The following is a 21,452-nucleotide window of genomic DNA, read 5'->3' as shown; positions in this document are numbered from 1 at the left end:
TCTGTCCATTTTGACCACGATATTGTCTCCTTACCTCCAGGTAGTCATCCAGTCCCAGCTTGGTGAATTCATACTGCAGGTGGACTCTGAAGTTCATGTCCTCAACTGAGTGGACCACGATGTTGATGAACTGCATGCAAGCAACCTGGATCGCAGACAGACAGATTTAGATCCCGGTGTATTGAATTGGATGGATAGATGGACATACGTTCACACCAGAGAGAATTACCATGTAGTCGATGTTTCCCTCCTCACTGCGGAAGTAATCCATCAGTCTCTCAAAGCGATGCTTCTCCTTACACACCTAAAATGGAAACGATGCAGCGATACAGAGGTTTTTTCCTTTTTAATCCATGGTGATCATTTACAAAAGTAAAAAAAAAAAAGGCTCACCATGGAGAGGAACTGGGTGGAATGTCAAAATAAGATATTTTTAACCCCTCATCTTATGTCAAAATATAACTATTGATCTCTATTTGTATGATTAATCTTATGTTGGAAGGGTTGTGGCTCAGTAGGAGACCAAAACTCCAGTATTGGCGAAACATTTAAAGAGTGATTACATTGATTTTGGGTAATTTGACTTAAGAAATGGGCAACAATTGCTTGCAGCTACTGAACTTTATTATTTCATGTAACTACTCATAACCTAATGGAGTATTTTGTCATTTTGAAACACATTCCTGGATCAAACATAATCAATCCCAAGATCTTAGCTGTATGTGAACGTAGGATAACTTCCTCTGTTTGCAACAACAAGCTCTTCTTATTATCATAATTCATGGGAAGGAAATCCAGGAAAAGATAAAGACATAGGACAGTTTTTTTTTTTTTGTCAAATTCCTACACAAAAATACACTGGAAGAAGAGAGGAAAACAAACAGTGCTTTCTCAATTCTTCTCATTTTTTTTGTACCGCAAAGAAAGAAAAAGAAAAAAAAAAGCACAAATATTTCTTATAATTTTAACTAGACACAGAAGTAGTTGTTGGCCTAGTCTTTGCTCACTGGTACTGCTGTGCTTGAATACTATAGACGGCGTTCTTGTGAGATTTCAAAGATCTGTCACCTTGTATTAAAGTATAATCTTAGTCTTAGACTAGTGGTTTGATTAGCTCTCATGTCTCTCTGGGGCTTTAGTTTGAGAGGTAATTGTCCTGTTCCGCTGTTTAGATGACTGTGCAGACAGAAACCGAGAGGCTGAGCAAACCTTTGAGGTCCACTAGCTCCCATCAGGGAGTTGATCCTTATCATTGTTCAAGGTTGGCTCACATCTGGTGTCGTAATGAGACTAATAACCTCAGACAGCACCACTGTAGGGCTTTGCTTACAGCCTCAGTAGACATGAAAACCCCCAGAGCTCCTCATCTTTCATCCCTCCACATACACTGCTTCTTTATGCCTTTATGCACACAGGTGATGTGGGAAATGATGGCAACTTAATAAATGTAAGTTAGATTTTTTTTTTTTGTAGCATATTGATCGTGAATTGTAAACAGTGCAACTTTAGCTGATCACGGTTCAAATGTCATTTAAAAGTGGCTTTGGGCACCTCTTTGAAGTTGTCAAATGCTGAAAGGATGATCTCATGACCTCCGCGGACGAGACAGACGGCAGCCAGCAGCTCAAGGACTAAAGCTTTCGTCCTGGGAGTACAGGAGACATTCATCAGGACAACGTACGTGGATAAATATCAACTGCAAAAACAAACTATCTCAAATGAAAAGTGGAAAAGCACATTTTACACCACCAGATTGTATGTCTATGCATGCAATCCTCAACACTAATGCAAATCCATCAACATACAGGGGCTGACATAAATAATCCATGCTCAAGTCTGAAGCAAGGGCAGGTCTTTATAGCTTCTGAAGTGTTTACCCTCGTAGACTTCATTATGAAGTGATCAGCCTCAGCGGTTTACCACTAATCTCCCTTTAGTAAACATTCCTTTAACGGCCTGTATATACGCCTCTGAGCCCCGACTTCAGAGAGAAGCCGAGCCCCACGGAGAATGGGAAGCATATCATATGAACTGGCTGCAGGGTTTCCCCTATTGTTTGACCCAGCCCTATGAAGACGGGGGCCTCAGTTCTTACCGTGAGTTCTTATTGTTCAAGCTGAGGGCAATTTCATTGACTGCGTGTGCATGAGACATGACCATATTGAAGCCATACTGCGTGAGGAAGACAGAGAGAGAGAGAGACAGAGAGAGAGAGAGAGATACACACAGGATGTGGTCAGAGAAACCTGGGTATATGTATATATATACACACAGCACTTGACTGCACAGGAAACACATAATCTTCACGTTCATAAAAATCTATGTGATATGATTATGTGTGAGCCTTTATATATTACTCATCCCTTCAAGTGTTTGCGTTGGTTACCTGGTAGTTCATGATTGCTCTCAAGCACATGATGCACACATGCACATCGTCTTTTTGGCTCACAAGGCGGGAGTTTTTGATGGTTTTGCTGTTGGAGACTGAGCCGTAGCTGCAACAGATGGCAGATGTTAATATCTAGTAGAGATTCAGTAATTAAACCCAGTTCCTAACTTTTAATTTGCTATTAATGGCAGCTTGTTTCATTTATTTCTAAAGTCTATCTGCTGTTCATATGATTCTTGTTTTTTAGTTGTGTCACACAGAGAGAAACAGAGAGAGAAAATTACAGAGAACTAGGTCTGACAGAAAAAACTTTTGAGGTTACAGATGCATTATGGGAGCCTGGTTTCCTTGTTGCTGTCAACAGACTGAGGTCTATGCACACAGACTGCTATTATGTAACTGTATTGCACAGTCACCATGTGCCTATAATGTTTCTGCTTCTCCAATTTATAAATGGCTTTTACAGTCTTATGATCCAGCATTTTTGAATTGTATATAGCATTTTCTAAAAGAATACTACAACTTATGTTAACTACTTCTAAATGTTATAAAGCCTGAAAGATATTCTTATGGGCCATTTCTTTCTGTAAACCATAATAGTGCTTGATTTCATCTAATGTATCTTTGTCTCCTGTCTGTGTGTAGCTCAGTGATGAAGAAGAGCAACTGTCCAACATGTGCTGCTGCTCACAGCTGGCTCTCATCTGAGGACAGTGCAAACGCACATCTGGACACATGAGGCAGGATGATGAACAAAGTGAGACACACAGTGCAAAAGGTCAGAGACTTCCAGGTTGTACCTCTGATGCAGCTCATCATCTGACTGAGATTTGCAGAGCCGTGAGTTCAGGAGAGAGGTCAGCGGACCGGTAACTTATCAACCATTCAGGCATTTTATCAAAACCAAACAGCACCAAGACAATTTGCATGCTAATACATGTTTATAGCGTTCGAGCTTAGCAGAGCGAGGCAATAACAGGGACAGGTAATAGCGGGGAAGCTAGCTTAGCAATACGTACCGGAGGACAGACTGGCGGGCAGAGCGCACCAGTGTGTTGCAGAAGGGTTGGGTGCCCGTATGGTGCAGATCCTCTATAGACCTGCTCCAAGATTTAGCCTTGTCCAAGAAGCCATCCTCCCCATTCTCCAGCCCCTCAAAATCCAACCTGGGCCACATACAGACAGACAGACAAGCCAACACAGAGGCACAGGGGTGTAGATGAGAGGCATGGGGGAGGTTAGGTTAGCAAGGCAGCCTGGTAAAGAGCCAGGGGTTATCACAACAACCGTCATCAAGCTGCACGATAAAGCTCAGCACAGAGATCCTGACCCGTTCAGGCGAGGTATAGCTCAAGTCTACACCACATAGCATCTGTTCAGAAACACATTCAGTTTGCCAAGTATGCAACACGGCAAACAAACAAATCCAAAGAATGCAATGTGCCAAGAGCACATTTTAGATGCACAAGCAGTTTATGACAGGCTCCACAGGACATAATGTGTCAACTCAGCAGCTGGATCCCCTGCCCAACCCAGTTCCTTAGGAAAGGTTTTGGCTACAGTCAGGAGGTGTGTGTGTTTGTGTGTGTGTGTGTATAACATGTACGTGTGCAAAGGTACTCACATGACAGCACACTGGGCAAAGGAGAGGTACTCCACCAGGACGTCAAGACCTCTGTTTTCATCATTGAGGAACTCCCTGACCCACCTGTGACGCATGAGAACAGAGAGGGGGTTAGCAGGGCACTGAAATCAAGAACACACCCTGATCCTCTACGACTGGGTTTTAAAAAAGGAGAGCGAGAAAGAGACACACACACACACACACACAGAGAGGAAATTGGTGTGAGGAATAATCTGGTCTAAAACAACTCCAGTCATATAATAGTAACATTTACTTGCCTCATTAGGTGTGCTGCTTCCCGAAATAATGGATAGAAAACAAATATTTACTTCGAATATTGAGACTATTATTGACTGCTATTTTGAAAAAAGGCTATATAATGAGTGCAATGGAAGACACTAATGTGTACAGGTTTATGTAGACAGGGGGATGTGCATTAATATTTTAGATATGCATGTTCATATAGAGGGTTAGGGTCTATGTCCTGCATGTTTACCTCCACATGCTGTATATCTACTCTGTCTTACTCAGTGTAAATGCATACTGGGCTTCACTGTAGAGCTGCAAAGATTAGGTTAGAAATGAATCAATCATTTGATAATTAATCATTTACGTAAACTTTCAAGCAAAAATACCAAAGACTCGAAGGCCCTGGGTTCTCAAATGTGAGTTGCTTTATTGATTTAAACATTTATTGGCATCACCTTAAGCTTTCGGATATTGTAACAGCACTTTTAATTGCAATGTGATGTTTTACAGAGCAAACAATTAGTCCATTAATTGAGAAAATTATTGTCAGATTAGTCGATAATGAAAATAATTGTTAGTTGCAGTGCTACTTCACTGTACTCTGTTAAGAATGCATCTCTGAAGGGGGTCTCCCCTCCCAAGACTGAGAGAAAATGGCAAGAATGCAATGGAGAGAAAACTAGAGCAAGGCTTCAGATTTCCTCCCTGTTTAACTCTGGACTTTTCTGGAGAGAGAAACAACTCCAGACAAAGGAATTCCCATTGCGATGAGAGAAAGAATGTAGAGGGCATAAGGCTGGAGGAGCTGGGCTCAGGTCGAACCTCTGACAGCCAACAGTATTTAGTCTGCCTCCCCCCACAGACCCTCTTCACCTCCTCCCTGCTTCTTCAGGGAACTACAGGAGGGAGGGGGACAGTATTGGGGTAAAAGGTTCTTAAAATAGTCTTGAAGTGCTGCTTATGATGACAGGCTGCTGGCCAATGGCAGGAAAGCAATCAAGAGTCTCAAAGTAGCGGAGGGAAGGAGGGAGGTGAAAAGGGAAGAGAGGTGAGCGGAGGAACAGAGGGAAGCGAACAAAGCAGTAAGGTTGGGTGCAGGAGGGAAGAGGAGGAGGGGGTGGACAAGAAGGCGGGCTTGATCATCAGTTTCCTGTCTAACACCCCCCCCCCCCCCCCTCTCCACCACCACCCCTATTTCTCCCCTTTCTCCCTCCTTGCCTCTGACCCCTCACTCCTTCCTCTCTTGCAACCTCTCCCTTAACTTCTCTCCAACCAGTTGCTATTTCAGATTTTCTTGGCAATCTCAGGAATAACACATCAGAATGGGCCCAGGATTCAGACTCACACAATAAACCAGCATCTGTTACACTTAATCCCACCCACAAAAGTCTTCTGAAAATAGCTCTCCTTTTTTTTTCTTTGCCTGTGAGTCTTTCTGGGAAATGCATTGAATCAGACCCTTTTGATGAAGTCTAATAGAATATGAGTTATTCTTGGAGCTCAGTGGATGCTATGGAAAATCAAAGCCTTTTTACAAGCTCCTTTTTGGTTTTCAGTGGCAAGTCACTGCAGCACATTTTTAGATGAAAGTATCTGTGTGACATCAGGTTATTAAGTCAAAATTCATGTCTGCAACGCTGAGGGCAAAGGCTAGAAAGGCTTAACATAGCGTTCACATGCACAGTGGCGTGTAGTGAACTGTATCGTATTGAATTCTATGACTAAGAATATCTAAGTAATACAAACGGTTGTTTGCTTTAGCAGAGAGAAGTGTGTAAACGTAAAAGCATCCCTGTGTGTGTTTTTGTGCTTTTCACTGGGTTCAGTGTTGGTCAGCCAGCCTTCCTGTCCCTCTGGCATACACAACAAAGCTTCCTGCTCAACACTATGGGGGAGTGGACGATGCAGCACAATGGCTACCATCTGGGCATTATGAGGACCAGCTCTATGAAGTGGAGCTGCAGAGCTTGGCAAGTTAAAACAATGGGGGAGATCAGGGCACCAGAGACCGCTCTGGATCCCAAACAGGACTGTTCTTTACAAGGGGAAATAATCATTTGGTTTCATTAAGCTTCGTGCACCAAGAAGCAGATCTGTATAATTTGCCGGAAAAATGGGAGATTAGAATTGATTACCCAATGTGGTTTGTCCTCAGCGATATCTCCAGCTCCCTCAAGACTTTTGTGGATTCCTGCACCCGCCTGCGAAACTTCTGTAAGACACAATGGAAGCAGAGAGTTTTGCTGCAGATTTATCAATGTGCAAGTATAACTTAAGAAGACAGGTTCTTAAATCAGTTCATTTCACTTACTGTATTTCATTTCACACAAATCAGAAATAAAAAAGAATACAATTATACAAACATAATAATAGTAACGGGTGACAATGAGACACCCCGACGCTTGTGAGTTGGGGCCCAGTCACTGCAATACCTACATCCTAATACCTAACACCTTAAAATCCTAAAAGGAATAACTAAATGGTCCAACACATCTATTCCATCAGTCCACATATCAATTTAAAAGGCAAGATACACAATCATCAATAAATGATAGATAAAAAAAAACAGACTTTGATGTTCCCTTTTAAAGTGAACTTAAAGATATAAAGGTCATTTGTGCTGTCCCACCTTGCGTGTGACTCCGGGGTCTAAGTATCCTCGTAGCTTCTGGATGTAGGTGTGAGGCGGATTCTTCACCTGAAACCTTTCCTGAGGACACATAACAGAGTAAGCATTATAATGTGTGTTTGCTGAAGTCATTGTTGCTTGTGCAGAGTGAGTTATAAGGGCAGGTGTGTGAACATTGTCAGTGCCGGTTTGGCAATTATTGAATTGGAGTTAATGAATGCACCTGGTCGCAGATCAGGTCCCATTTCTTCTCATTGTCATACTGTCTGAGGAGCCGTGCTTTGTCTGGAGGCAGGTTCATAGAATTCTGAAAATATAAAACATAATCGTTAGTTTCAGTTATAATGACATATTTCCTTTTTTCTGTTTATTTGATTATTTATAGAAGCTGTTGATTTAGAGTAGTGTGTGTCACTGGGATTTCATAGACTTCTGGCGCCAAGGGGAAACCACGGGAACAAAATTTTAGGGACTTGCACCATGACCTCACTTCCTGTGTTGACTTTCAGCATCCTGCAGGCTGACACAGGAGATGAACTGCATCTCCTCTGCACTATACAGCTTCACTATCATTCAAGCAATACTTTGCTTTTAACCACAACAAGCCACTATCAGAGTACGGGCCTATTACCAGGCCTGTCGTCTAATCCTGCAATAAAAACACTTGAACGCCGCATGAGGTGTCCTGAGGCAGCCAGTTTACTGTGGCTCAAATTAAATCCTAAATGCTCTAATTTGTTTTTGGAGACCAATCCACTGAAGCGTTTTATGTCCTTGTGACCACTGTAAAAAAAAAAAAAAAAAAAGTATATGACACAAGGTTTGGACTAATTACCTCCTTGACCAAGCCAAGAGCTTATAAACAGGGGCTAACATGGAAATCTTAAAAATTAGGAAGCGCAACAATATGAGGGAGCTCGCCAGCCCCTGAAACTGATCCCCTAAGCGTTTCTCTTTGAAGGGACATGAGGGATTGTTTGCACTGGGAACCCTCATTTACACCCGTATCAACAGTACCCCATAAGCCCGGCCACAAACAGCCTGTCAGCTTGACTTTTGACCTGTAGCTATAACTCTGCCTGCCGTCTAAAACGCAACACCCTGCCCTGTTAACCCGTCCCAGGCCAGACATGATGTTCACACTGGTATTTTGCCACTGGTGGTGTGTTTGATAGATGGAAAATAACACATACTTGTTCCTATGACAACCAGTGACTGGTAGTGGTGGAATATCGCATGCAACTATTTTTAAATTAGTTTTCCACATCGGGACCACATTGCTCACTCCGTCAGCACAGTCATGAAGTATCATGCGAGTAAGTTCACGTTAAATGGCAATATTTTTGTGATGACAAATTACAAAATGCACCCAGGAACAAATAAAGCAACCTTAAACTGGAAAAAGCCCTTTAAAAACCTGCCTGACAAATCTTTAACAGGCTATAACTGTAGCGGAAAGCACTGCCAAGATGTGACTGTACATACGGGGCCTTTGATTTAACCTGCTTTAGAAATCCCATGCAGGAGAGAGGAGAGACGCAACATGCATACCAGATGTCCAGAATTACAGGAGGAATGTGTCTTGTTTATAGTAGTAGTTTATAGTAGTAAATTTTTCTCTCTTGTCTGACCCCCAAGCTGCTCTCTCCTCCTCCGTTTGCCCCGGTAGAGATTTTACCTACAACACAGTCTCTAGAAAGGTCGTACTATAGGCGAAGATGAATTATTAATTAATAAATGATCTGTCTGTGAGTATCTTAGCATGGGCTGGACACTACGCACAATTCTTATATGAAATAAAGATAGTTAGTGACCCTCATAAGAAAAAAGAGAATTGATTACAGTATTTCAATTTTCTTATTAATTAAATTAATGCATTCCATGAATAATAACCATTCGGGTTCACTGTAGGGCTGAAACAATTAGTCAAACTGATTATTGATTAGTCGACTGCCACAAAACCAAACAGCAACCATTTTGATAATCGACTAATTGGTTCAGTCATTTTTTTCCAAGTCAAAATTTCAAAAACCTTTGCTGCTTCTCAAATGTGCAGATGTAGTGATTTTGTTTGTTGTACATTATTGCAAACTGAATATCTTGACATTTTATAAAACAACTAACTTACTAATTACTAAAGCATATACTGACAGATTAATTAATATAATTTAGTTAGTTACCAGCCTTAATTTACTGTATGTGTGACTAAAAAGTTTGGACCTGAGTCATCTTGAGTTTCAGCACATTGATGCTGGGTCATATTCATAATGAAGTAATGAATTATTTCAGAAGCATCAATTGAAAGAGCAGCAATTGTACTAAGTGGATACTTTGAATACACTCCAGATGACGGCCCATAGGCCTGGGTTTGAGACAAAACAACCGAATGGTGAATGAAAAAAATAAGCCCAGATATCTGCTCCAGCATCTGTCAGGGCCCAAAGTTGAGTTCCCTTTGTTTTCTCGGTCAGTCATGCATACTAAAGTAGAACTGTGGAGCAAACAGGCAAAGAGCAAGGTCTCCTTCTGTAGTAATTTGATTCTGAATTACTGGAAAACATGCAGACCAGACATTCACACACGCACACACGCACACACGCACACACTCACACATATACACACACATACACATACACACTGATGTTCATCCATTTTGTAAAGGTAAAAGAGAAAAAGTAGTAGTTAAGGGATTTCAGAACGATTTCAGTAATAGAAAGTTCATTAGAAGTGAAGAACTGTATAGACTATCAACATTCATCATTCATTATAAGGCGTGAACACACACCGAGGACTTTGATGTTTAATAATGTTCTGCTCTCTGTCAGTTAGAGCCTCAGGTACTGTAAACAAATACGGGTGGGACTGCGTGCAGATGTGTGCGGAGCTACAACTGTTTAAAAAAACAGGTATAAAAGATATTGCTCACATGAACACGGGGGTATGGAGACCAGGTTTCTCCTGCAACAAGGCAAAAAGCAGAGGGGATGTTTCCTTTCTGACTAGATTTGGGTAATTTGAGCCAAGTAACCCAATTTAGCTAATTTCATTTCACTTTCTCCCACAGTGATACAATCTTGCACTTCCTGTGTTTATAAGACGCTAAAAGAAGTCGTTTTATGGAGGGGAAGGAGCTGTGGCTCTTTATAGTTTCGGATTGACCGGACCATTTTAGGGATAAAATACTACAGAAATGCTAAAAATGTTTGGTGCCTGTTATGTTTCCATGTTCCCCACATACTCTCTCCTGCTGCAAGGTCTTTCTTGTTTGACCTGAGACTGGATCGACAAAGGATTGAATGTGGAGCTTTGTTTTGATTTGGTGCTGTGCCATTCCCATCCTTTGACATTTGAGCTATTTTTTTTTTTTTTTTTCCCTCATAGAAAATTGCTAACAATGGCTGGTGGGCAGGGTCAGTGTTTGCCCCCTGGTGCTGTTGTGTGGAGCAGAATCCGAGTAAAACACAACACCAGTACCCTGCACAACCAGATGAACTGGTTCTATTATCACCACTATCTCTCTGATCATTAGGCCCCCATTGTGATCCAGGACAAGAGAGTAAGCTACTGAGGAGACAGAATGAAAACCCCGGTCTACTAAACTCTAATATAGTTCAACTTTTCAAAAGATCAATATAGATAGATAGATAGATAGATAGATAGATAGATAGATAGATAGATAGATAGATAGATAGATAGATTGGAGAGGATTGGAGAATAGTCGACTGATAGAAAATGAATCAACACTAAGTTTGATTCAATGATTAATCATTTTAAAATGATTAACTGGTTTCAGTCTCTTAAACGTGGTGTAACCTTGAGTGCTGAGAAAATATAATGATATTTTATAGATTTATGGATTAAAGGATTACTCAAAAATATGAATTTCAGATTAACTGATGGTGGGAATAGTCACTGGTTGTGGTCCTAGGATGAGCAACAGGTAAATAACCTGAAAAAAAAGAAGGTATTATGCTCAAAGTATAGAAATGCAAAGTGGGACAAACATTAAGATGGAAAAGGATGTTGTAGAGCAGCACAGGCCAAACCAGAGGGTATAAAGTCTAAAGCAGAGAGACATTTGAGCCATTGACAAAGGAAGAGTGAGGTTTTAAAGACTCAACAGTTAAAGTAGTTGACGGGGTCAGGTTGCCGGTTAAGGAGGCATGCAGAGTCCAGAAGAGACATCAGGGACTTAGCAGAGCGCTGAAGTCACGCACAGACCCCCACTACCCGAGGGGGGGGGGGAGTGCTGGAGAGCCCATGGTCACTTCAGACTTCAGAGTCAACAGGGCAACTCCATCTGCCCTCCGCTGGACAGCTTCCTAATCTGAGCTGATTTACAATTAGCCTTGAGTTAAGTTTATGACCTGCAGCTCCAGCCGGACGCTCCCAGAGAGGCAAATGGAAAAGAGTGACAGGATGTTTCCTCGCTGATCTTTGTCACAGCTTCACACTTTCAGTCAGGATGAGATATAACACCATCGTACTCCAAACTAAACTACTCTGCCTGTTTGTTTTTGTAGGGGATCCTGCATTGACAAATTTACTCCCTAAGTTGCTAACAGGCATGCAGCAGGTTTTTACTCTGCCAGACCTCTAAGGTAAAGATGTAACTGCGTTGTTTTGATTTGAGACTGTTACATTTTTTTAAGAAATGGCTGAAACCCTGACATATGTACAGATGATCAAAAACTGGGAAAGCTGGATGAACAGACAACCTGAAAACATAATGCCTCTGGCCCTGGCTGTGTCTCGCATGGAGGTATAAAAAGCTAATGTGCTTTGTCTTATCCCATGTAGATCTAATTTTCAGACTGAAATACCCTAAAAGTGGCCTACTAGGCAAACGCATTGAGTGTGACTCTCTCTTTTGTGCTGTATCAGTGGGTTGGAAGCCCAGAGTCTGTGTTTTTTATCTACTCTGAAAGGTTTACACAGGCCAGACTTAGTTGTCATCAGCTCAGAGGGGAAGGAGTGGGTGGCTGAAGAGCTAACCATGCCGGACAGAGCCTGTGGCAGTTCAGACACAGAGGCCCAGACGGCCCCCTTTACCCCCAACACGTCTGAGAGTCTGCTCATCAGGGTGGGGTCCTGGAGGAAAGAACCTCTAATGGAAGCTGTCCCGCCAACATAATCAAGGGTCACAGACACCAACGCAACACAACACGACAGTACACTGAACTTAGAACATATTCAAAAATAAAGGACTTTTCTTTTCACAATTTAAGCTCCTTCACATATTAGACTGGATAAAGATAAACAAAAAGCAATAATCTACATTAAAAGTCAAACATTTGAATATTTAAGGAACAGTTCAACATTTTGGGAAACATGTTGATTTGCTGTCGTGCTTAGACTTACTGTAGGTGCTTTTAACGTCATATTTAATGTAGTGACATGTAAGCACTGTCGATGTTCTCATCAAACTCAAGAAGGTGAATCAGCAAATGTCCCATAATGTCGAACTATTCCTTTAAAACTATAAATTATAAAACCAGAGTGCCAACAAAAACTTTAATTACGGTATCGCTAATTCATCAGTGGACTTGTTGAGATAATGTACTGTATGTTGTGATTTGGTGCTACACACATAAAACTGAAGTTAATGGAATTTGAATTATTTTTAAAATCAATTCTGTGACCTTTTAGTTGTCAGTTTATATATAATAATATATAATAATATATTCTTTTTTGTGCCTTTTTGTTCAGACTTCGGCAGATAAAGCCTGAACAAAAACCATTACTAGGTTACTGAAAATAAAAAGAGTGGATCAGCTTTTCCAGATCCTGTGTGGAAATGAATCCTGTGACTCTTGCTACACCTGTCACAGGATAAAAAGGTTGATGTTTCCACCACGTATCTAATATGGTTGAGAAAATTTAGATCTGAGTCCACGATAACAAAAAGATAAATTAAAAATCTCAGAGAAAATGTATTGTCCTGTATTTGTGAAGTAAACGCAACATATTCTGTTTCAGCCATAAATGAAAAAGCAACACATTTCAGAAAACTTCAGTGATCCGGTAACATAAGAAAATATTGAACCAGCCAATGAAGGGAAAGATAAGACCTGTAACTCTTCAACAAAGCGCACCGTCTGAAGAAGAAAAAGCCAGGTCACTGATCCCTGTCAGGAAGTGGAGCCAACAAGGAGGCAAAGAAAACACAATGATTATGGGACCTGGCATGACTATGTTTTCTTTAAGCATATTAACTGAGTATATTTCAGAGGGGAGAGTGATGCACCAGTCCTTTCTCTGCCAGGGGCGGCTCCATATAGTTAAAAAAAAAATAAAAAGAGAAGAGCACTACATACAGTAACTGCCTGCATCCTCCCAAACGCTAAGAAGGACAGGAAAGTTAAATATAGAACTGACTTCTGACGTCTGTCTGTCAGACTGTACATGTCACAACGACTGACTGTAGATTATGAGTATACGAGGTGGGGCTCTTCAAACCAGATGACCTGATAGGATTACGTCATTCATGGTAATCGTAAATGTGAATCAGCCGATGACAGCATCTAATAAACATCACACTAGGTTTTTGTTAATGAATGAGGCTGTCACTGCTTTTGTTTGGATTCCTCCTTTTCCTTGGTACTGAAACACAATGAGAGGAGACAGGATGAGAGACTCAGCTGTTGTCGTCACTGGGCTGCAGGGACTTCCTCAACTCTTCAGGAAATCAAAAACTTGCCTTGAGTAATGTTAGGTTTGGTCCGAGGCTGTTATGTGTAATACAAGCGTGTGTGTGTGTGTGTGTGTGCTCCACACATATCCACTCCTACAATGTGTTTATGTGTGTATGAATGAATGAATACAAGCTTTTCCAGCTCCAAGTTAAACTGAATTAAAAGCGACAGAGCAAAGTGTGAGAAAACACTGCCCCCCTTTCTCTGAGCAGACATCCGATCACCCTACAGCTCTTTTGTGAGGTAACCCGAACCAGGCAATCACAACAAAGCATGAGTCCTGCACAAAGATGCTGGAAGACTGGGAGGTAGATGCTACCAGCCCTCCCAAAGACAGAGACCGAAGGTGGGAAGGACGGACAGCAGTGAGGAGAAGGGAAGAGTCAAGTTAAGTTTTCAGTACCCCTCTCTGTCCGCTCCTCCTGATGCTGGACCTTGTTTACAAAGCAAACATAAACAGGCTCAGTAAAGAGCTTGTTTATTAAGATGTTAACATAACAGGTAGGAACATCCACCTCATTTACTTGCAAACACAGTGTCAATGGACAAACCACATTCTTCACAGGAGAAACCTGAAGCATGTAGTCTGTGAAAACAAGTCAGACAAGTGACCGCAAAACAATTGTGTAAATTGTTTGCTGTTTTTCTAAACATGAAAAAATAAAGGTGAAAATCTCTATATGTTCTATACAAACTAAACTCTTCCTAAACTGATATCAGTTGGTATAGTTTTAGATCAGGGTTAGAAATAGAGATCATTTTATAATTGATAAATCTGTCAATAACGTATCAGAATGAAACAACGAAATGTTGTAAAATGTCAGAAAATAGTGACAAATGGAAATCACAATTTTAGAGTCCAAGTTGAAGTTGGTTTTTACTAACTAACTGACTAACTAACTAACTTATAGTGATATATAACAGAAAAGCAGAGGATGTGTGGCATTTTTGCTTAAACGATTAATCAGTTGTCAGAATTACTTATTGTTGATTCATCTTTGAATTGTTGATCATTTTTGTTCACTATTTTTGAATTGTTCAGCTTTAGATTTGGATTAGATTAGATAAGAGCAGGCAAAACTCAAAGCCGTTCTAATGGCTGAGACTTTCCCTGAGTGGCGTTGCAGCTGAAATCATGGGGTGCTAAATCCCCATTAAATCAGGAGTTAAGGGAAACACAGTTTACAGCTGTGGTGTGAGGTTTTCAGCCTCCTGCCCTCATGCTGGTCCGCTACCTTCCCTCCTCCAGCCTGAACGCACTTGGGAGCCTCCCTGAACTCACATCTTCTAGTCTGTGACCTCTGAGTCACTCTGTTGAGAGAAATAACTTTCCCTCCAGTCCCTTCTTTACAACTCACAACCAAATAATGGACATTCCACAGCCAGTCAAAGCAACAGGAAGTTGGTGAAATGCCATTTTCGGTTGACAAATCAAGAACCACCTCCCGCTACCCATTGGCTAATATGTTTATTTACCCGGTGACATAGCAATAATTGACAGCAGTGATTGCTGGGTTCAAGCTAGAGACCATTATCATCACAGACGTCTTTGAAGCCTAACAGCCACAGCCTGAGATAAAGATGAAAATGTCCTGAGCTCAAGGTCCCTCTGAAGCCAGATGTTCCTAAAGCTTCAAAAGTCAGCCAGCTCGAAATGCACACTTGTTTACATGAGCTTATCTAGGAAGTTTCTCTGTTCCAAAACAACAATGACGTAAAACTATCCCAGCAATCCCAACTTTACTGTCCAATTTATTTGTTTTTTTGAACACACTGTATCAAGGAAATGACGCCACAAACAAAGATACCAGTGAGGTTAGGACTGAGTTATAAATAAATACGACAATTGGTCATGAATCAGAGGTATTCGTTCGTTCCTGTGTGGTGAACATCCTGTTTGTTCTCCTCCGTGCGTCCGTGCAGGGGCCAGGGAAGCCCCAGACAGCAGACGATATACACAGGGAATCTCAGGAATGCAGGTACATGAATGCCTCAATAATTCATGCCGGTCAGGCCTTTTGACACACTGCCCGGTTAAAAAGATGAAGGTCGGCCAAAGAGAAAGGGCAACAAATCTGAGCCTAAGCTGCACAGAAATAAAAATTATGAATCAAACGAACTTTCCAAGGATTCATCTCCTTGGAGGAGGTTTGTGATAGAGGGAGGAATTGTGTTAATAAAATAAAAAGGAACAAAAACCAAAAACAAAAGTAAATACATGCCAAATTCACACGAATCAGATTACCAGTCACATGTCTTTAAAAAATTCCCCTTTTTTTCTCAATATGACTTCATTCAGTTGAAGTGTCACTGTGAAATGGCATTAGAGGGAATGAGAGGTGACAAGACGAAGAAAGACTACTGTCTGTCACTTAAGGAAGGCCAGGGAAATAATTACATTACGTCACCAGTGTATAGAAGAAGTAGCATCAAGCCATAATACACTGGCTCTCAAAATGAGCTTACAGCAGTTCCTCTGAGCCTCCACGTAAAAACAGTGCAGAGGCACAAAAGGCACCAGGGGATGAGGCCCCTCTCTAAAACAACACTGACTGACAGAGTCCCCATTGTATCGAGGAGGAAACCACTTCTCCAACCTACAGCCTTGGTGCAGCTGCATTAGAGCAGCATGCAAACCCCCACTGACACGCACAGATGCACACACACACACACACACACACACATGCACATACCCCAAAAACACTCACATATGCATATAAATGGCAAACACATGCAGTTTCTGTGCAAAGATGAATACATCCAGATACACAAACGTTTTAGTGACGTGAGCAAACTAGTTATGTCTTACTAGTTGCTGTTTCTGAGGCTGGAGAGTCAAAAAAAATAAAGAAGAAGAGAATAAATCTATCCCTATACAAGTATCTGGAAAAGTAAACAAGACAAATACGACTTACTCTTAAGCTTTATAGGGCTGTCTGGCTTAAAGGAATAGTTCAACATTTTGGGTAATACACTTGTTGGCTTGGTGCTGAGAGTTATATGAGAAAATCAGCACCACTCTCATGTTTAATGGCTAAATATGAAGCTACAGCCAGCAATGTGTTAGCTTAGCTTAGCACAAAGTCTGGAAACAGAGGGAAACAGGTAGCCTGGCCCTGTGACACAAGTGAGAAATAATGTGTTAATTGGTGATCTTAAGAGTTGCAGGTGGGGTGGATTTTTTTTTTTTTTTTTTTTTTTTTACATTTTACAGAGCCAGGTAAGCTAAGCTACATCTGCTGCTGGCTGTAGCTTCACATTTCCAGAACAGACACAACAGTGACATTGATCTTCTCATCTAACTCGAGGTAAGAAAGCAAATAAGAGTATTTTCAAAAATGTTGTATGTACTCTTCCTTTTAATAAAATCAACCACCCTGCTGGATCTCATGAAGAAATCTCAGACACAATCTATGTTGAATCTGGACATGTTTTATCTGTTCAGTCATGGTCTTTAACTTGACCTTTGCTTTCCAAAATAACTGCAAGGAGAGAAGTAGAGACGCAGTAAAACTCGCCATAAAGCCCGGCCCAGATTGGGGAATTGTTGCCCGAGGGTGGAGAGAGCCAGGTGGACAGCCTTGTGCTGAACCCCCCAGCCTGCACTGCTGCTCTAAAACCAAGTTAACTGTGTGCACTCAACTCCCATAATCCCCCTCTTCCTGGGACATGGTGGTGGGTGGCTGAGCCAGATGTACACAACTCCTCCAACTCCAAGTGACGTAACAAACACATTTTCTCTTTTTAGAAAAGAGGAATGATGTGTGTGAGAAAGGGAGTGGTAGATGTATTAGACACATAAATAAACTGAAACCACCATTTAACAAATAAAAATGATTTATGTCTAATAAACACATTGCACAGCTTGACTCCATTAGTTCCACTTGAGTGGCATCTATCAGACACGGCAGCTTTCTTTAGACTTCAGCCATCAACAAACAGTGATGTCAGACAGGGCAGTGGAGTCACATTGTCAACAACGCAAACTTCTCCATCTGTAGTTTTCCCAGCATTGAAGTGCTACTTTTCCTCTCGAACAATGAAACCTCAAAAGAAAAGCTGCGATGGCAGGCCACATCTACGCATGATGCAACTTGATGTCAGAGCATAAAAGATGTGGGCGAGTTGAGCAGAGTCAGACAAATCAGTTAGGATGGTTTCCAGCGCAATCAAGTGGTGAAAATAATCCCATGCTGCTCCCGTAACAGCTCTTAAATATGTGCGCGCTGTTTAAAAATGCTGGTAAAGTCATTACAACCAAGAACAGTGGCAGGCCGCCAGTTGAAAGAGAATTTTCCCTCTCTGAGTTCTCCTGCGGCCTCAGCCTAGACTAGACCGCAGGAATCCAGCAGTGGATTGGTGCACGGGTACTTTGAAAGAGGATCCCAGGCCAGACGTACACCTTTGAAAATGCCACTCACTCATTCCACATCATTTCCATAAAGACAGAGTCATATGGAGAAGGTTATCTCATGGGCCAGACCCTCAGAGAGAGAGTAAATTCAGGAAATGGGAAGGTAGGAGAAACTCTGACTGGATGACTGAATGAGAGGTTCCACTTCCAGGAATATGTAAAAGTTACCAAGGACAAAGAGCCAAAAACTATCAGGAGAATGCAACCAGTGACCAAGATATATTTTTATAGATATGACTTCTATGGATTCTACGTCGCGCATCTACATTCATCTACCTGTGAGGTCTATGTAGATCTATATCTCTAGCTGCATATCTAATTGTATGTTACGCACCAGTAGTTGCCTGCAGGAACACAGTTCTTACTGTAAAGCAAACCAACCACAACGACCACTGGCTACAATACAATTTCCTGTGTAAAATGAAGAAAGGAAAATGCCAGGCAGCTGTTTCCAACCACAAAAGATAGAGCTGAGGCTGTTTCTGACAATGCTAGACAAAAAAAAAAAAAAAAAGATGGGAGAAGTGATATGATGCTTTTAGCACATGCTGCCGGTTAAACCTGACCCAAGCATTTTATTAGCAGACCGCATGAAGTAGTCAAAGCTAACCCAGGGGTCTCGCTCCTCTTCCACTGGCTTCAGCCATCTACAGTAGAGCGGTCCTGTTAAATTCATTAGCCCAGGGATATTACTACACTGGCGAAGGCTGCTGCACCCATGACATCATTATGGGCAGCTGTCATTCCAGAGGGACGTCTGTGAGCTTTGTCTGAGAAAGAGAGAGCGAGAGCGGTCCGGCCGCACAGATGCAGACACATCCATTTACACCAGCATGCCATCATGAAGCAGGAAACACAGTGCTCCAGAGGAGGGGAAATGACCCGCTTCAAAATATCTATTTATGGAGAGTGTTTCATTTGTTTAGGCTACTAATGTCTCTGCTTACAAATACTGAAAAAAAAAAGGATCTGCTCAGTTTAGCGGAGAGAAAAAGCAATGTGAACTCATTGACTATTTTTGGCATATATGATAGTTTGGAAGGAGCACCCAGAAGTATAGCCACTGCCAGACAACAAAGCCGTGGCCTCGTCTTCCTGAAGAGCTACAACCACACAGACAGAAGCTTTTGATGTACCTTTATCTCACAACACGGGGCAAGCGGGGCAGAGAGAAGACCATTGTCTGATAAGGACACTAAAATATACAAGCATGTTGTTCTTTCTCACAAAGTAAAGGAAATCTGGAGCTACTGTGGAGTAGGCCGGGGTGGAGTTAGAGAGCTTGAAAACTTTTTTTTTTTTTTTTTTTTTTTCCTAGTCAGAAACACAACTGAAATGTTGAGTCTACTGCCTCTTGCACAGAAATCATCTGCTCTGCACGGCTGGACATAATAACAGGGACTGACGTTGTGTGTTTAAGGGCAAACAACTGCAGACTGCTCCAGTCTCTAGGCAGGGTGAATGTTGATATGAAATGATTTCCAGTCTTTCTTAAAGGGAAACGTGACGGCTACAAATCTTTTTTAGAATGGTTAACCCATCAGTCATGTGGAAAAACCTTACAGTCATCTAAACTTTCTCTTTACAAGAACCCACTTACTCAAGCAGTCAAGGAAAGAGACACAACTTGAGCTGTCATAATAGCGCTTACTGTACAGTGTAGTACAGTGTATAATTGTCATAATGGCTGAGAGTAAGCACAGCAGTCAACAAGCAGGCCTTGAATGGCCTCTTGCTGTGCGAGTCTCCTCATATGAGAGCTTTACTCTGTAGCTGCTGATAGCTCTGGCAAGCAAATAATGGCTTTATTCCAGAAACGCAGAGGGCCCACAATGTACTCAAGAATGAGACTATCTGAGAACTGCTGTGAGGACCTTGGCTCTCTACTGCTTTATACTGTAATTAAGGTCTTAAACAGCTGAAAATCAAGGCCGGGTGTGGTTGGATGTTGAAATGTGGAGCGAAGAGCACAAAATAAGTACCTGTGAGAAACCCTCATGCTACTGTTTGACAAAAAATAGAATAAATAAACAGACAAGTTGTCTATTCTCTACGTGAAAACTTATTTAATACAGAGTCAGAGTCTGGAGTGGAGCGCTCTCTGTTTTCTGTTTGCATGTGTGTGGAGCAGAACAGGGCTGGAAACACTATTCAAATACGCAACTCAAACAAAAGTCTTGTGAATAATATCACATGAGGGATATTCTACCATTTACATTCAGTCACTGTGCAGAGGGAACTTTGGCATCCTGTTGTAACCGTTTCATTGAAAATACATCCACTTGATATTATTGTTTCACTGCAGGCCAGTGGATTCCTGTGGCTTGTGACCCCCAATGAACCCAAAGAAGAACTTGTGACTTCTTACCACAGGTGACGGTCTCGGTTCAGACGAGGGCAGTTTGACCAAAAAGTGATTTTCAGATTTCTCTCTTTTAAAGGAATAGTTCGACTATATCTAACTTGGGACATACACTCGGTTGATTTCCTGCCAGGGGTTGATGAGAAGCTCGATACCACTCTCATATCTGTCTGTTAACAAAGTGTAAAAGCCTCAGCTGCTGACAATGACTCTGTGAAACCACAACTTACTGTTTCTGCTCTCTTCTGCGCGGATTAAACAAACAACATATAACACATTAGCTAGTGAGCTTTAGATCAACTGGTAGGCGGAGTATTTGGACATAGCCAAGCTAGCTGTTTCACCCTGTTTCTACTCTTTGTGCTAAGCTAACTGGCTGCTTGGTTGTAGCCTTACATTTACCCTACAAACACCAGAGTGGTATTGATCATCAGCAAGAAAGCTAATAAGAGCATTCCAATTCCAACAAGTCAAAAAGTCAATCTTTCAGAAGTCAAAAGCACACTTGTTGATACTTGTATGAACCTAATTTATTTCTAAGATCTTCAACAGGTAAATTTCAGATCCTTTCATATTCATTACATCTGATGAATGTCCAAGGACCAAGACATTGTGTGGGGACAATGTGGAGGATTATTTGGGTTCCTCCACAACAAGAGTTTTGATTCGACACACCTGTCCACTATGACATACTGGCGAACAAGAACTTTAATGTAATTCTTACTGACAGGAAAATAGATACATTTGGAGAAAAGTTCTTTGTTTTGTTTTTTTCCCCCTGTCCCCTTTAACCATCTTAGGGGATTAACAATTATTTTTCATTATTAGATCTGACAAATATGGGGCCGGCTGTGGCTCAGGAGGTAACTAATTAGAAGGTCAGTGGTTCGGCTCCTCTAGGCCGCATGTCGAAGTATCCTTGGGAAAGACACTGAACCCCCATGTTGCCACTGATGGCTATTCCATTAGTGTGTGCATATGTGTGTGATGTATGAATGTGTAAGTGAATGGGGGAATGTGGCAAGTATTGTAAAGTGCTTTGAGTGGTGCAAGTCCATTTACAATTATTTTCTTGGTAAATTGATCAATC

General features: G+C 41.5%; 1 protein-coding gene across 5 annotated transcripts in view; it reads right to left on the bottom strand.

The window, feature by feature from the left end:
* Positions 1–21,452, bottom strand: part of fmnl3 (formin like 3) — a 33,786-nt gene that overhangs the window by 10,503 nt on the left and 1,831 nt on the right. For 4 of the 5 annotated variants that reach the window (XM_022741503.1, XM_022741501.1, XM_022741504.1 and 1 more), the window contains exons 2-11: positions 7,115–7,198; positions 6,892–6,972; positions 6,398–6,474; positions 4,014–4,097; positions 3,409–3,555; positions 2,387–2,495; positions 2,096–2,172; positions 1,552–1,645; positions 230–304; positions 35–145 (exon numbers count right to left, since the gene is read on the bottom strand). In XM_022741503.1, coding sequence (XP_022597224.1) covers positions 35–145; positions 230–304; positions 1,552–1,645; positions 2,096–2,172; positions 2,387–2,495; positions 3,409–3,555; positions 4,014–4,097; positions 6,398–6,474; positions 6,892–6,972; positions 7,115–7,198 — 939 coding nt within the window. The remainder of the gene's footprint in view (positions 1–34; positions 146–229; positions 305–1,551; positions 1,646–2,095; positions 2,173–2,386; positions 2,496–3,408; positions 3,556–4,013; positions 4,098–6,397; positions 6,475–6,891; positions 6,973–7,114; positions 7,199–21,452) is intronic. The other variant, XM_022741505.1, reaches the window with a different exon arrangement.

This window comes from Seriola dumerili, unplaced genomic scaffold (assembly GCF_002260705.1).
Source record: "Seriola dumerili isolate Sdu_G_001 unplaced genomic scaffold, Sdu_1.0 BDQW01000056.1, whole genome shotgun sequence".
In the NCBI taxonomy this organism is placed as follows: Eukaryota; Metazoa; Chordata; class Actinopteri; order Carangiformes; family Carangidae; genus Seriola; species Seriola dumerili.
This window is presented reverse-complemented; position numbering and strand designations above follow the sequence as displayed.